This window comes from Corvus brachyrhynchos, unplaced genomic scaffold (genome assembly GCF_000691975.1).
Source record: "Corvus brachyrhynchos isolate BGI_N302 unplaced genomic scaffold, ASM69197v1 scaffold21, whole genome shotgun sequence".
NCBI lineage: Eukaryota > Metazoa > Chordata > Aves > Passeriformes > Corvidae > Corvus > Corvus brachyrhynchos.
In genome coordinates, this window is record NW_008236924.1 from 6630321 (window position 1) to 6641640 (window position 11320).

The following is an 11320-nucleotide window of genomic DNA, read 5'->3' on the forward strand; positions in this document are numbered from 1 at the left end:
CTCTGCGCTGCTCTGACTCGAAAGGTAACTCATCAGACTGGATTTATTTCCCTAAATGTAGAGCTGAGATGCTCCACGAGCGCATCTACAAGATGCCTGTGCAGGATTTGAACCTTTTTCTGATATTTTCAATTACAAATGGGACTGTTTCCCTGTTTGCATTAGAACACTGGACAAGAGCTACTGTTACTAATTCATTTCTCACGTATTTTGGGGGGCTGTTTTCTTTCAAACATCAATGAAATGTCCCTGTGTGACTTGTGTCATCTCCATATTTCATTATTTCCTCCCTTACAGCTGTCTTTACCTACTAACACATAGTTTGCTTTCTTTATTCTGTTGGTTTCTTTTTCTTTTTTTTAATTTTATAAAGCTACCAATATTTTTTTCAACATGTAAAAGACCTTAATTATATTTCTCATTGTTTTAGATTGATTACTTGGGTTTTTCTAAAGCTTACTATGCTATAAAATAGGTGCCTCAAATTGATAATTTGAATTGGATGCATTAACTTGGTTGATGTTGCAGAGTGGTGGTAACTCCACAGAAAAGTTAAATGTCTTCAGAGGACAAGGAGGCTCAGGAGGATGAGCTGCTGGCTCTGGCCAGCATCTACGATGAGGATGAGTTCAAGAGAGCAGAGTCTGCCCAAGGAGGAGAAACAAGAATTTGTTTGGAGTTGCCTCAAGACTTCAAAATTTTTGTGAGGGGTGAGTTGAGGTGCTTTGTGTTGTCCCAAGAGAGGCTTTACCAAGCTCAGGTGTGACCTGAGGGAACAGTGACTGGACAAAGCTGTGGCTCACCTTGTGCTGTGCTTGTTGGGGATTGTGTTTGAGCAGTTTAATCCTCATACACAGAACTTCCTTAGTAAACTTCAAAATCACAGATGAGTAACAGCACTTCTTCAGAACAATTAAGTTCATTTATTGGGTTTTTATTCCCCTGAGGATATGTGTTTCCAGGCTTCTGGTTTGTGCAGGATGTGACATTTCACAGTGCTGCTGTTTAACTGCTTTAATCACAGAGCTCCAACCCCGTGACATTTTACTGCGCTGAGAGTTTTGTTATTTAGGGTTGAACGAATAATTTTAACCCCAGAAATGTATCAAGTTAACAGACATTGGGTGCTGTCAGAAACAGCAGCTGTTTGTTAGTTTTCATTTTCCTGTTATTTCTCCAACTGCCTCGGTGGGCCCTGGCTCAGGCAGTTCCACAGAGAGCCTCCAGAGCAGCAGGTTCGAGTATTCCGTCTGCTTCCTGCCTCCCCTCGTGCTGAATTTCGAGCTCCCACCTGACTACCCATCGACCTCCCCACCTGTCTTCACCCTCAGTGGGAAATGGCTCTCCCAGGCCCAGGTTTGCAGAAGATTTTTAACGTTTTGACAGCTGAGTAAATTAATAATTAACAGTTAAGCAAATTAAAAAAAAACAATGAGGTTGCTCCTTAGTTGGTTCTTCGTTTGCCTCTTGGTCACTATTCTGAGGAAGGAAAACTTGCATCTGTGAGAACTACTTTATGTGCATTTTATGGATAAAAACTGCTGAATTTGAAATCAAAGTTTGCACTAAGGATTGTGGGAGGGGAGGAGCCCAGTTAGGAGTTACCCAAACTTACCAAAATCAGGAATTCTTTCTTCTTTCCCAGCTCAGTGCTCTTTGCAAACACTTGGACAATGTGTGGGAAGAGAACCGAGGCTGTGTGGTCCTGTTTGCCTGGATGCAGTTTCTGAAGGAAGAAACACTGAATTACCTGAATATTTCATCGCCATATGAGCTGAAAATGTGCCCTCAGGGGAAGGGGCAGAGCCGGACACCAGTGGGGCCCCTCGAGGCTGGGAAGGACTGTGGGGGTGCCACAGGCTCTGCCACAGCTGAGGAGGAAATCATGGATGCCAGGGCTGTGCAGGATGTGGAGTCCTTGTCCAGTCTGATCAGGGAGATCTTGGACTTCGACCAGGCCCAGAGGAGAAAGTGCTTTAACAGTAAGATGTACTCGTGCAGTATCTGCTTCTGTGAGAAGCTGGGCAGTGAGTGCATGCACTTCACCGAGTGCAGCCACGTGTACTGCAAAGCCTGCCTGAAGGACTACTTTGAAATCCAGATCAGGGATGGCCAGGTGCACTGCCTCAACTGCCCCGAGCCCAAGTGTTCTTCTGTCGCCACTCCAGGCCAGGTAATTCCCGTGCACAGGGGCTGTGGAGCTCCTTAACCTACCCCGATTCCAGAGCCAGGCTGTGGCTCTGCAGGGTGGGCACTGGCAGTCACAGAGTCATTTAGGTTGGAAAAGATCTCCAAGATCACCAAGTCCAGCCTTTGACCCAGTCCCACCATGCCAGTAAACCATGTAGTGAAGTGCCACATCCTTGGACACCTCCAGGGATGGGCACTCCAAACCTCCCCGGGCAGCCCCTGCCAAGGCCTGAGCACCCTTTCCATGAGGAAATTCCTCCTGGTGTCCAACTTGAGCCTCCCCTGGCCCTGCTTGAGGCCATTTCCTCCTGTCGTGTCCTTGTTTCCTGGGAGCAGATCCTGACCCCCTGTGAGCTGTTGGAGAATCTGGAGTGGATTCATCCCAGCTGTGGGTACCTTTTCACTGACTTGCTGGTTTTTGCTGCAGCAGGCTCAGAATTACAGATGCAAGGAATCAGAGAATCCCAGACTGCTTTGGGCTGGAAGGGACCTTAAAAGCTCATCTATTCCACCCTCTGCCATGGGCAGGGACACCTCCCACTGTCCCAGGCTGCTCCAAGCCCCAATGTCCAGCCTGGTCTGGGACACTGCCAGGGATCCAGGGGCAGCCACAGCTTCTGTGGGCACCCTGTGCCAGGGCTTCACTGCCTCTGGGTAAAGGATTTCTTCCCTGCACGTGGCTGTGTTTGCAGGTGAAGGAGCTGGTTGGGGAGGAGCTGTTTGCCCGCTATGACCGCCTGCTGCTGCAGTCCAGCCTGGACCTGATGGCTGACGTGGTTTATTGCCCCCGGCCCGGCTGCCAGACCCCCGTGATGCAGGAGCCCGGCTGCACCATGGGCATCTGCTCCTGCTGCAACTACGCCTTCTGCACCCTCTGCAAGATGACTTATCACGGGGTGTCCCCCTGCAAGGTCACTGCAGGTGAGTCCCCTCCCCCTGGGCTCCACAGTCACACCCCGGCACAGCTCAGTCTTGGGTGGCAAAGCCCAGAGTTGAGCAAGGGAGCTCCTCACCCTGAGCTTTCTGAAAGGAACATTCATTTGGAGGAGGGCCGTTTCTGGCAACTAAATATTCCTTTGGTGACACTCCTCAGCTCAGGAGCTGCCTAAACTGCTGATTGTCAAATGCTGAGAGGCTGTAGCAGGGGGAGAATTACTTTATATTCTCACTCTGTATTGTCAGTTGATACTGGAATCAGGTGGAGGCTTCTCTCTATCTGGCCTCAAAATCTTGTGACAGAATTTCATTAAATACACAGTCAGAAAAAATACTCCTATTTTTAGTTTATTTTACATTGATCCAATTCCATCAACAGATCTTTTTTATAACAAAGCAGTGTAAAACTGCTGAATTTTGGGGAAGAGTGGTTTTAATATTATCATCTTAATGTATTTTAATAGTTTTCTTGCTTTTTAATTAATGTTAGTTTTCTTTGAGAGTCTTTTTGCTGCAATTAGCTGGACTTCTATATCTAATATCTTACCAAAGTTGTCTGGTTTGGTTGGATTTTGCCCCCCAGAGAAACTAATGGATTTGAGAAATGAGTATTTAGAAGCAGATGAGACAACTAAAAGATTTTTGGAACAACGCTATGGCAAGAGAGTGATTCAGAAAGCCCTGGAGGAGATGGAGAGTAAGGAATGGCTGGAAAAGAACTCCAAGTCTTGTCCTTGCTGTGGGACCCACATCGAGGTGAGTGTGGAGGGAAAGGCTGGGGAACCATGGAACAGAAAATAACCCCCATGGAGGCAGTTCTGGGTGGGTTGGAGCCTCCAGGTTCACCAGGGAGGGGAAGTCTCTAGGAAATACTAAAAGAACTTTCCATTTCTGTCTGTGGGACATGGAAAAGGAGGTGATGTTTGTGGATCCCAGGGACTGGAGTATAAACAGTGACTGGTGATCAGGCTCCCACACTAAACAGATCCAGGCTGACTGTGGATCTCTAGAAATCCTTTTGTTTTCCCAGTGTTTCAGGCTACTGCTGGTTCCCATTAGAGCCAGGAAATAAATCCAGCTTCAGAAAAGTCCTAATTTCCAGTACTTTTGGTATTCTAACCAATTTCCAGTGCTGGGATCAGTGTGATGGAGCTGGGAGGGATGTGTTCACTGACTGCTGTGGTTCTGAGGGCTGTTGGCAGAGAGGGGCTGAAGCCTGCCACAGTAGGGTTCTGTTCTCACCATTTCTTGGTTTTTCCCCCAGAAACTGGACGGCTGTAACAAGATGACCTGCACAGGGTGCATGCAGTACTTCTGCTGGCTCTGCATGGGCTCCCTGTCCCGGGCCAACCCCTACAGGCACTTCAACGACCCCTCCTCTCCCTGCTTCAACAGGTCGGTGCTTCAGGGACCTCCTCCACTGCTGGGACACCTATTTCCTACTTTTCCTTACAGTCTCTCCCAGATTTTTACCTGAAATTTGTAGCTACAGTTTAAAACAGTTTCTCCTCTCAAACATTTGCACTAAAGAGTAAAAATTGGGTGTGATTCAGGATATGGTTTTCCTTTTTAAGAACTTTGGTTTTAAAATTCTGGAGGAGTCTTCTGAGCCTATTCCTGATTTTTTTGGTCAGGTCATGACCCCACCTTTCCTGTGCTGCCACAGCCTGCAGGGAAATGTTTCCCTGCCAGTACTCAGGTACAGCTCGAGGGTTTGGGGAAGAGCTGCTTTAAGGAGCTGCAGATTTGCCTCACATTCCCTTGGGGAAGAGCCAAGGGACAGAGGTGCTGCTGTGAGACAGGTGCACAGGAGGGTGGCAATGGCAGCCTCTCAGCCTTGTGTATTCCACAGGGCACGGATTGGTTCGTGATCCTGGAAAAACCAGGGGAACTTACTGCTTTTGTGCTGTTGTTGCATTTAGAGTGATACTTTTTTAACATATTGGACTTTTTTATGCCCTGGTGTCACTGATTTTCTGTCCTGCAGATTGTTTCAAGCCATGCACATCGATGATGGGGAGTTCTGGGAAGTGGAAGATGATGATCAGTAGCCTCCTCCAGCAGCAAAAGGTGAACAAGCCAGAGACAGATGCTTTTTGTGTCCTTTGTTTGCTTTTCACTTCCATTGTGTGATACAAGAGTGGTAACTGCCCTGCACTGCAGGACACTCACACCTCAGAGCCTGTTGCCAAAACCAAAGGAGACTTTTCCCTATCCTGGGATCAGGAGCATCATGGAATACCCAAACAAACATGTTCATTAGTTAAGAAGTCAAAAATTGGAAAACCATTGGAAAAATATACACTTTTTTAAAAGCCAACAGACAAAACTGAAGCCTCAAGTCCTGGAAGTATTTGGGGGTTTCCTTTAGGGAGACTGACCCTTGCAGACCCTTGGATCCCCTTGGATCATGAATCTTGTGGGTTTGGGGTGGTTTGGTGGAGCTGTAGTGCTCCCTCTGGAGCTGCTCGGATGGGGGGAGTTTTCTGATGCAATACAGAAAATTTCTTTTGTGTTCAGCAACAAAGTTTGTTGCTTTTCTGAATTTCCTGATGTGCATCTCTGCAAAGCAGCCCCTGGCTCTGTCACTGGTACTTTGTAATGACATTAAAGCTGATTATCCCCAACCCTTCTTGCTGGCTGCTGTGCCTGAGCCTTTGCATCCCTGAGGGCTTGGGCAGAAAATGACCAACAGCCATATCCAGGGATTTCTGTGAGGTTGGTGACTCCCAGTGTTGCTGTTGGATTCCCTCACGTTGCCTGTCCTTGTTTTGGCAGGGATGAGTGCCAAGGCAGTGAGCTGAATATGTGACCAGTGAGAGGGTAGAAAGTATCAAGAAGAGATGAACTTGAATTCTTCAAGATACTGACAATTACCTTGTGTTCTCAGATGATGAAGTAATTTATTTTTTACTAACTCTTCATATACAAAATTTGAGTATTGATACTTTTGCTTCTGGACTAGATTCTTTATTTCCACTGGTTTTGCACTTCAAGTTATTCCAGAAACCAAATTGTTTCCCCTAAAATCTCAGCAAGTGGTTTTGTGAATATGAAGGTGATTACTGGAAGGAACCACTAATTTTTTACAAGTTCTTCCATTTGCAGAACAGTCTAAAAGTTTATTTGGAAACTAAAGCTGCATGTGCTGTGTTCAAAAGCAGAAGGGCCTGGATGGAAAGCTCTGGAGCTGAGACTCCTCAGGAACTCAGGGTGATCACAGCTCACTCAGTTCTGACTGACAGTTAATAAATTTATCCTGGGATACATGGCCAAAATGAGTGGTGCTTCAGCTCCTTCTGCAGAGGAGGAGTCTGCCCTGTTGGAACTGGCAGAGATTAAAAAGATGAAAGGAAGAGCAAATCTCACCTCAGTTTAAGCTCTAGGTCAGTGTGTAGGAAAAATGTACATTGTGTATGGTTTGAGTTGTACTTCCTGCACCTTTCACATGCACTAAATTCACTTTAAGATGGTAAACACAGCTGTGTCCCTGTTTGTCTTCCTTCTGGCACAGATTTGGCAGCACAGGCATGTCCAGGTGCTCCTGGGAATGGGACAGCCCAGAGCTCCCACCTGGAGCTGGCACGGGATGTGTTCTGCTCCTGGGATTTCTGTGGATGCAAAGTGCCCTCCCACCCTGAGGGCCCTGCTTTTCCCTCAGAGAAAAACCTGCCAGCAAACACTGGGCAAAGAAGGGGGGAGCAGCAGGAGCTCTTCCCACCAAACTGCCTCCAGGACAGCTTTGGTACCATGGGCACAGTGAGACTGAGCACCAGATAGAGTCAATGTCACCGTTTAAAAAAAGTAAAGACATTTAGTGTAGAAAGTTACATTACAGATCAACCGTTTACAAAATTTCTGTATGAAGAAAAGAAATGTTGCCCAGTTTTCTTGCCACTCATATCCTCATTGGATAGAAATCCCAGGAATCCCATTTCAGAATTGGTGGGGTCTTGGCTGTTGTCCACCTGTGTGGGGTGTCTGTAATTGAACAGAAGCTGAAGCCAGTAGGAACAGAGTGTTTCCTTTGGGGCTGGTTTGACATTTCCTCAGAGAAATGGAAAATTTTTCAGTGGGGAGAGCACCAAGCAGAGCAAGTCATGCCTGGGCCTGAACATGAACAAGGGCTTTGTGTGTGACAGCAGTGACATCCTCAGGTGCCTGAGCTGCACCGTGGACCCCGTGTGGGGGATGCTGCTGGAGCCTCTGCTGCTGAGGGGTCTCAAGTCCAACATGTGGCTCAAAGGAGGGCTCAGCCAGGGCTTTATCCAGTCGGGTCTTGGCAGCCTCCTAAGGACAGAGCCTGCACAGCCCTGGGGATCCTGTCCCACTGCTTGGCTGTTCCCACAGTGGGGTTTTATCCTCTCCAGTGTGAGCATCATGTCTCCACTCAGGCCCCACTGTCCCTTCTCATCTATCCCTGGTTCCATCTTCTCGCTGACCTTTTGTGCTGTGGGTGCTGCTCTGAGCTTTCCCTTCTCCAGCTGGACAATCCTATTTTCCAGGATTCTAGTGTGTTTCATGGAGAAGGAGTAACACGAGGTACTTGTCCTAATTGCAAGGAATACACCCCCCAGTGATCACCCACTTGTTTCTACAACATTGTGCTTCCATTTATCCTCACATTTCAGTTCTGCAGCCTTCAGTCCATGCTTACAGTCAGCTCACAGATCAAAAAACTCCATTCTTCATTTCCTTCAGAGAATGAGTTGGTGGCAGAAGTTTGTGGAACACAGAACACTGGATCCCATCCTCCTTTGGTTAATTAAGGCAGGTGTTTGGCATCTGTCTCTTTAATGGAGAGAAGGAACCATATGATCATTCTGCTAATTTAAGAACAAATATGAGATCAGTTTCTGCAGCAAATCCCTTTTCTCCCAGCTGTTTTCAGCAGCTGGTTCAGCACTGCCTCAGCACATTAATCACTGTATGGCTTCTTGGACTGGCTCCTCTCTGCTCCCATCTCCTTCATGCTGTACAAGGGTTCCACGAGCTTGTTGTGAACCAGCATTAAACCTGATGGAGAGAGTCAAAAGACAATTTAAGTAAACATAATGAAGGAAAATGCTCATTCATTGGATGCTAATGGAATTAGACATTACTGGTGTCCTTGTGTCTTTGCCCCCACACCAAGCATTAAGCATTTACCTTCACACTTGTACCACTGTGGTGTATTTAAGGAACAAACTCCTTTGGGAGTTGATTATACAGCAACATCTCTGCAAAGCACGGCTCGTGGCTCCTAAAAATCTAACAAAGCAGCTGCCTGGCCTGGTCAAACATTCACCTTTGAAGTATTTCACTGTTTTGACTTTGAGCTCCAGCGTGGCATCCTCGTCGCACACGAACACGGTGTTGGGGTGCTGCTGGAAGGCCGACACCGTCCACATGTGGTTGACACCGTCCTCGATGGCTTTGTACAGAGCAAAGGCTTTGTGGGCTCCTGTGATCAGGATCATCACCTGCACCCCCAGACACAGAGAGGGGCAGTCAGGGCCAGGCACAGGGGCTCAGGGAGAGCCCAACCACACCCTGCCGAGCTGAGAATGGGGACACCCCAGTCACCCTCCCCACAGCCACTTCTGTGTGCTGCTGCTCTGGCTGTTTCGGCTCTCAATGAAATCACAGCCTGGTGGGTCGCTGGAATGATCCTTTGGGCACCTCTACACTGAGATTTAACAAGTGTAGACCAAGGAATAGACTCCAGTAAAAGTGGTCCCACACAGTTCTCATGACCGGCTGGTGTGACATCAATTCAACCTGATTCCTGCAGTTACTCTCCAGGTGAGATTCCTAACCAAAGACACCCTCCCAAACCTTCCTGGCTCCCTGTGGGGAACACCTGCTGCAGGGTTACACAAACACAAGTGCCAGCAGAGATGGAACAAGAGCCTTTCCATGGTGTTGCAGGATGCAAGAGGACAGGAGGTTCAGGCATTCTGTGGCAGGGATACCCTACACTAGAAGACATGTGGCTGCTCCATAACAGGATAACCTTTGGCTGCTCCAGAGGGACTGGAGGAAGGCACTGCTTTTTTCCTCACCTCTTTGGCATCCATGACAGTGCCTACTCCGACTGTCAAAGCCATGGTGGGCACTTTGGAGAGGTCACCATCAAAGAACCTGGCATTGGCCAGTATGGTGTCCATGGCCAAGGTCTTCACTCGTGTCCTGGACACCAAACTGGATCCCGGCTCGTTGAAGGCGATGTGACCGTCGGGGCCAATACCTGGGAAGGGACAGCGTGAGCAGAGGGTCAGCTGAGGGAGCAGAGCCAGCAGCTCTCCCAGGAGAAGGACAGGCAGTGCTCCTGGGAACACAGAGCTGAGAAAAACCCCTGCAATTCCTCTGCTCCTGCTCAGGTTTGTGTCTGGTAGGAACGACAGCAAGAGCCCCCTCAGAAGGCATCAGACAATTCCCTGATTGTGCTGGGACAACAATAAAGCAAAGTAGGTGGCAGAACCTTATGGCAAACTGATGGGAAGAGCTTGTGTGGGAAAAGCTACTCCCAGCAGTTTCCTATTGGCACTGACAATTGATAACACTTCATATTTGTACAGTCCCAGCCCTTCCCAGTTCTCCTGCTAACATTTCCTGAACAATTTGCTGACTGCACTGAAAGACCTAAAGCTGGGAGTGGTACGTTGGGAGACAAGGCTGCCAGGACACAGTGCCCAGGACCATGGACTGTGGGGTGGCTTTCACTGCAAATCCACTGAAAATGAACAATCCTGACAATAAATGAGAGCTGGGGAGGACAGGCACAGCTTTGGGACAGGGTTTAGAGGCTGCTGCTCTCGGGTTCTCACCTCCAACAAAGAGCTCGATGCCTCCTGCTGCTTTGATTTTCTCCTCAAATGCATCACACTCTGCCTGGAGATCAGGGGCATTTCCATCCAAGATGTGGACATTTTCTGGTGAGATGTCAATGTGCTTGAAGAAGTTATTCCACATGAAGGAATGGTAACTTTCTGGGTGATCCCTCGGGAGACCTGGTAACAGAACACGCAGACTGAGGCCAACTGGAACAGTTATCACCTGTAACATAAAGCACTTCCATACCCTTGCAGTGGCTTTGGTGACAGAGCACTGCTCTCTGTGTCCTTTGTCATGCCCTCAGCTTTCAGAGTTGTTTTTATTTCCCTAAATACCAGAATTAAAATCAGCTCCTGTAAGATATGTGCCCATATTCTATACGACAGATGTTCAAAAAGCAGGTGTGTGCTGTCTCATCTGTCAGCACCTTTTCAGCCTTCCTCCCAGTATATATTAACGTGAATGATTAAAAAAAACTGTGTAGAAGCCTGGGAAATAATAATTATTATACAATTATTGCATATTTTCCCCCATTGAATGCTATAAAACCACACTGGATTGCTTACTCCCTAATGCTGCTTGACTGGGATTATTCACAGAAAAAACCCCTCTTGACCAGGGTAAAATAGCAAATTAGCAAAATTAGCAAATATTTAGCCTGTAGGTTTTTCACCTTTGGATCTTTTTTTCTTCTGAGGAGAGTGTTTCACCATGGCTTCAGAAAGGAAACAGTCCCCTGCTATCTCAGCAGGAGATACCAGAGGGCACTCAGGGAACACACTGGACCTTGTAAGGGACCTTTATAATCCCAGAGCAAAGGTGGACGTTAATGCTGCACACTGAGCCTGCAGTGATAAGCTGCTCCTTACCTGGTCACTACCTGAGTGCAGCTAAAATACAGCAGTGTCTGTAACAGTGTGTGCAATACTGGGCAACACCCAGTAGCCAGTTTTGTCCATACGTTTTCAAACCTATGCAAGAATTTCAAATTTTTTCCATAGGTTTTCAAATTGTCCCCATCATTCCCTTTGCTAATTCCCTGGAGGTGTTTAAGGAAAGACTGGACATGGCGCTCAGTGCCACGGTTTAGCTGACACGGTGGTGTGGGGTCACAGGTTGGACTCGATGATCTCAGAGGTCTTTTCCGTCCTAACTGATGCTGTGACTCTGTGCAATGTTGTCCATCTTACCTGGACAGGTGGATTTCGGGCACCACCAGGCTCTGCCGGGGTCAGGGCCCAGCAGCTCCCGGGCAGGGACAAAGGCGACAGGCCAGGTGGCTGCGGCACTCACCCACGTACTCGTCCATGTTGAAGGTCTTCACGTACTTGAAGGAGAGGTCCCCATTCCGGTAATACTCCACCAGTTTGCTGTAGCA

At 47.8% G+C, this 11320-nt stretch overlaps 2 protein-coding genes across 5 annotated transcripts in view; one reads left to right on the plus strand and one right to left on the minus strand.

Annotated features, from left to right (window-relative positions):
• Positions 1 to 6607, plus strand: part of RNF14 (ring finger protein 14) — a 27760-nt gene extending 21153 nt beyond the window's left edge. The window contains exons 2-10 of one of the 3 annotated variants that reach the window (XM_017728245.1): positions 1 to 24; positions 529 to 710; positions 1205 to 1356; positions 1646 to 2173; positions 2883 to 3111; positions 3710 to 3882; positions 4391 to 4521; positions 5114 to 5196; positions 5905 to 6607. In XM_017728245.1, coding sequence (XP_017583734.1) covers positions 557 to 710; positions 1205 to 1356; positions 1646 to 2173; positions 2883 to 3111; positions 3710 to 3882; positions 4391 to 4521; positions 5114 to 5177 — 1431 coding nt within the window. In that variant the 5' untranslated portion in view covers positions 1 to 24; positions 529 to 556 and the 3' untranslated portion in view covers positions 5178 to 5196; positions 5905 to 6607. Of the gene's footprint in view, positions 25 to 528; positions 711 to 1204; positions 1357 to 1645; positions 2174 to 2882; positions 3112 to 3709; positions 3883 to 4390; positions 4522 to 5113 lie in introns of those variants that run through there. The other 2 variants (XM_008629021.2, XM_017728246.1) reach the window with 2 other exon arrangements.
• Positions 6608 to 6914: 307 nt separating this feature from the next.
• GNPDA1 (glucosamine-6-phosphate deaminase 1) lies at positions 6915 to 11314 on the minus strand. 2 transcript variants are annotated; one of them, XM_008629022.2, is made up of 5 exons: positions 11236 to 11314; positions 9936 to 10118; positions 9171 to 9355; positions 8414 to 8588; positions 6915 to 8142 (listed from the first exon to the last, which is right to left on the minus strand). In XM_008629022.2, exons 1-5 carry the CDS (start codon positions 11249 to 11251, stop codon positions 8045 to 8047), a joined length of 657 nt encoding a protein of 218 aa, XP_008627244.1. In that variant the 5' UTR covers positions 11252 to 11314; the 3' UTR covers positions 6915 to 8044. The 2 variants fall into 2 exon arrangements, with proteins under 2 accessions (XP_008627244.1, XP_017583736.1); XM_017728247.1 differs by lacking the exon at positions 11236 to 11314 and having other exon boundaries at positions 9936 to 11229.
• Positions 11315 to 11320: the final 6 nt, after the last annotated feature.

Bases quoted from the DNA above. Each gene is read 5' to 3' on its own strand.
- GNPDA1 (XM_017728247.1), bottom strand. From the start codon at position 10,173: ATGTTACAGGTGATAACTGTTCCAGTTGGCCTCAGTCTGCGTGTTCTG. The intron at 9,356-9,935 runs GTGAGAACCCGA...GTCCCTTCCCAG, and splicing joins CATCGAGCTCTTTGTTGGAG to GTATTGGCCCCGACGGTCAC. The intron at 8,143-8,413 runs GTGAATGTTTGA...TCTCTCCATCAG, and splicing joins AACAGTGAAATACTTCAAAG to GTTTAATGCTGGTTCACAAC.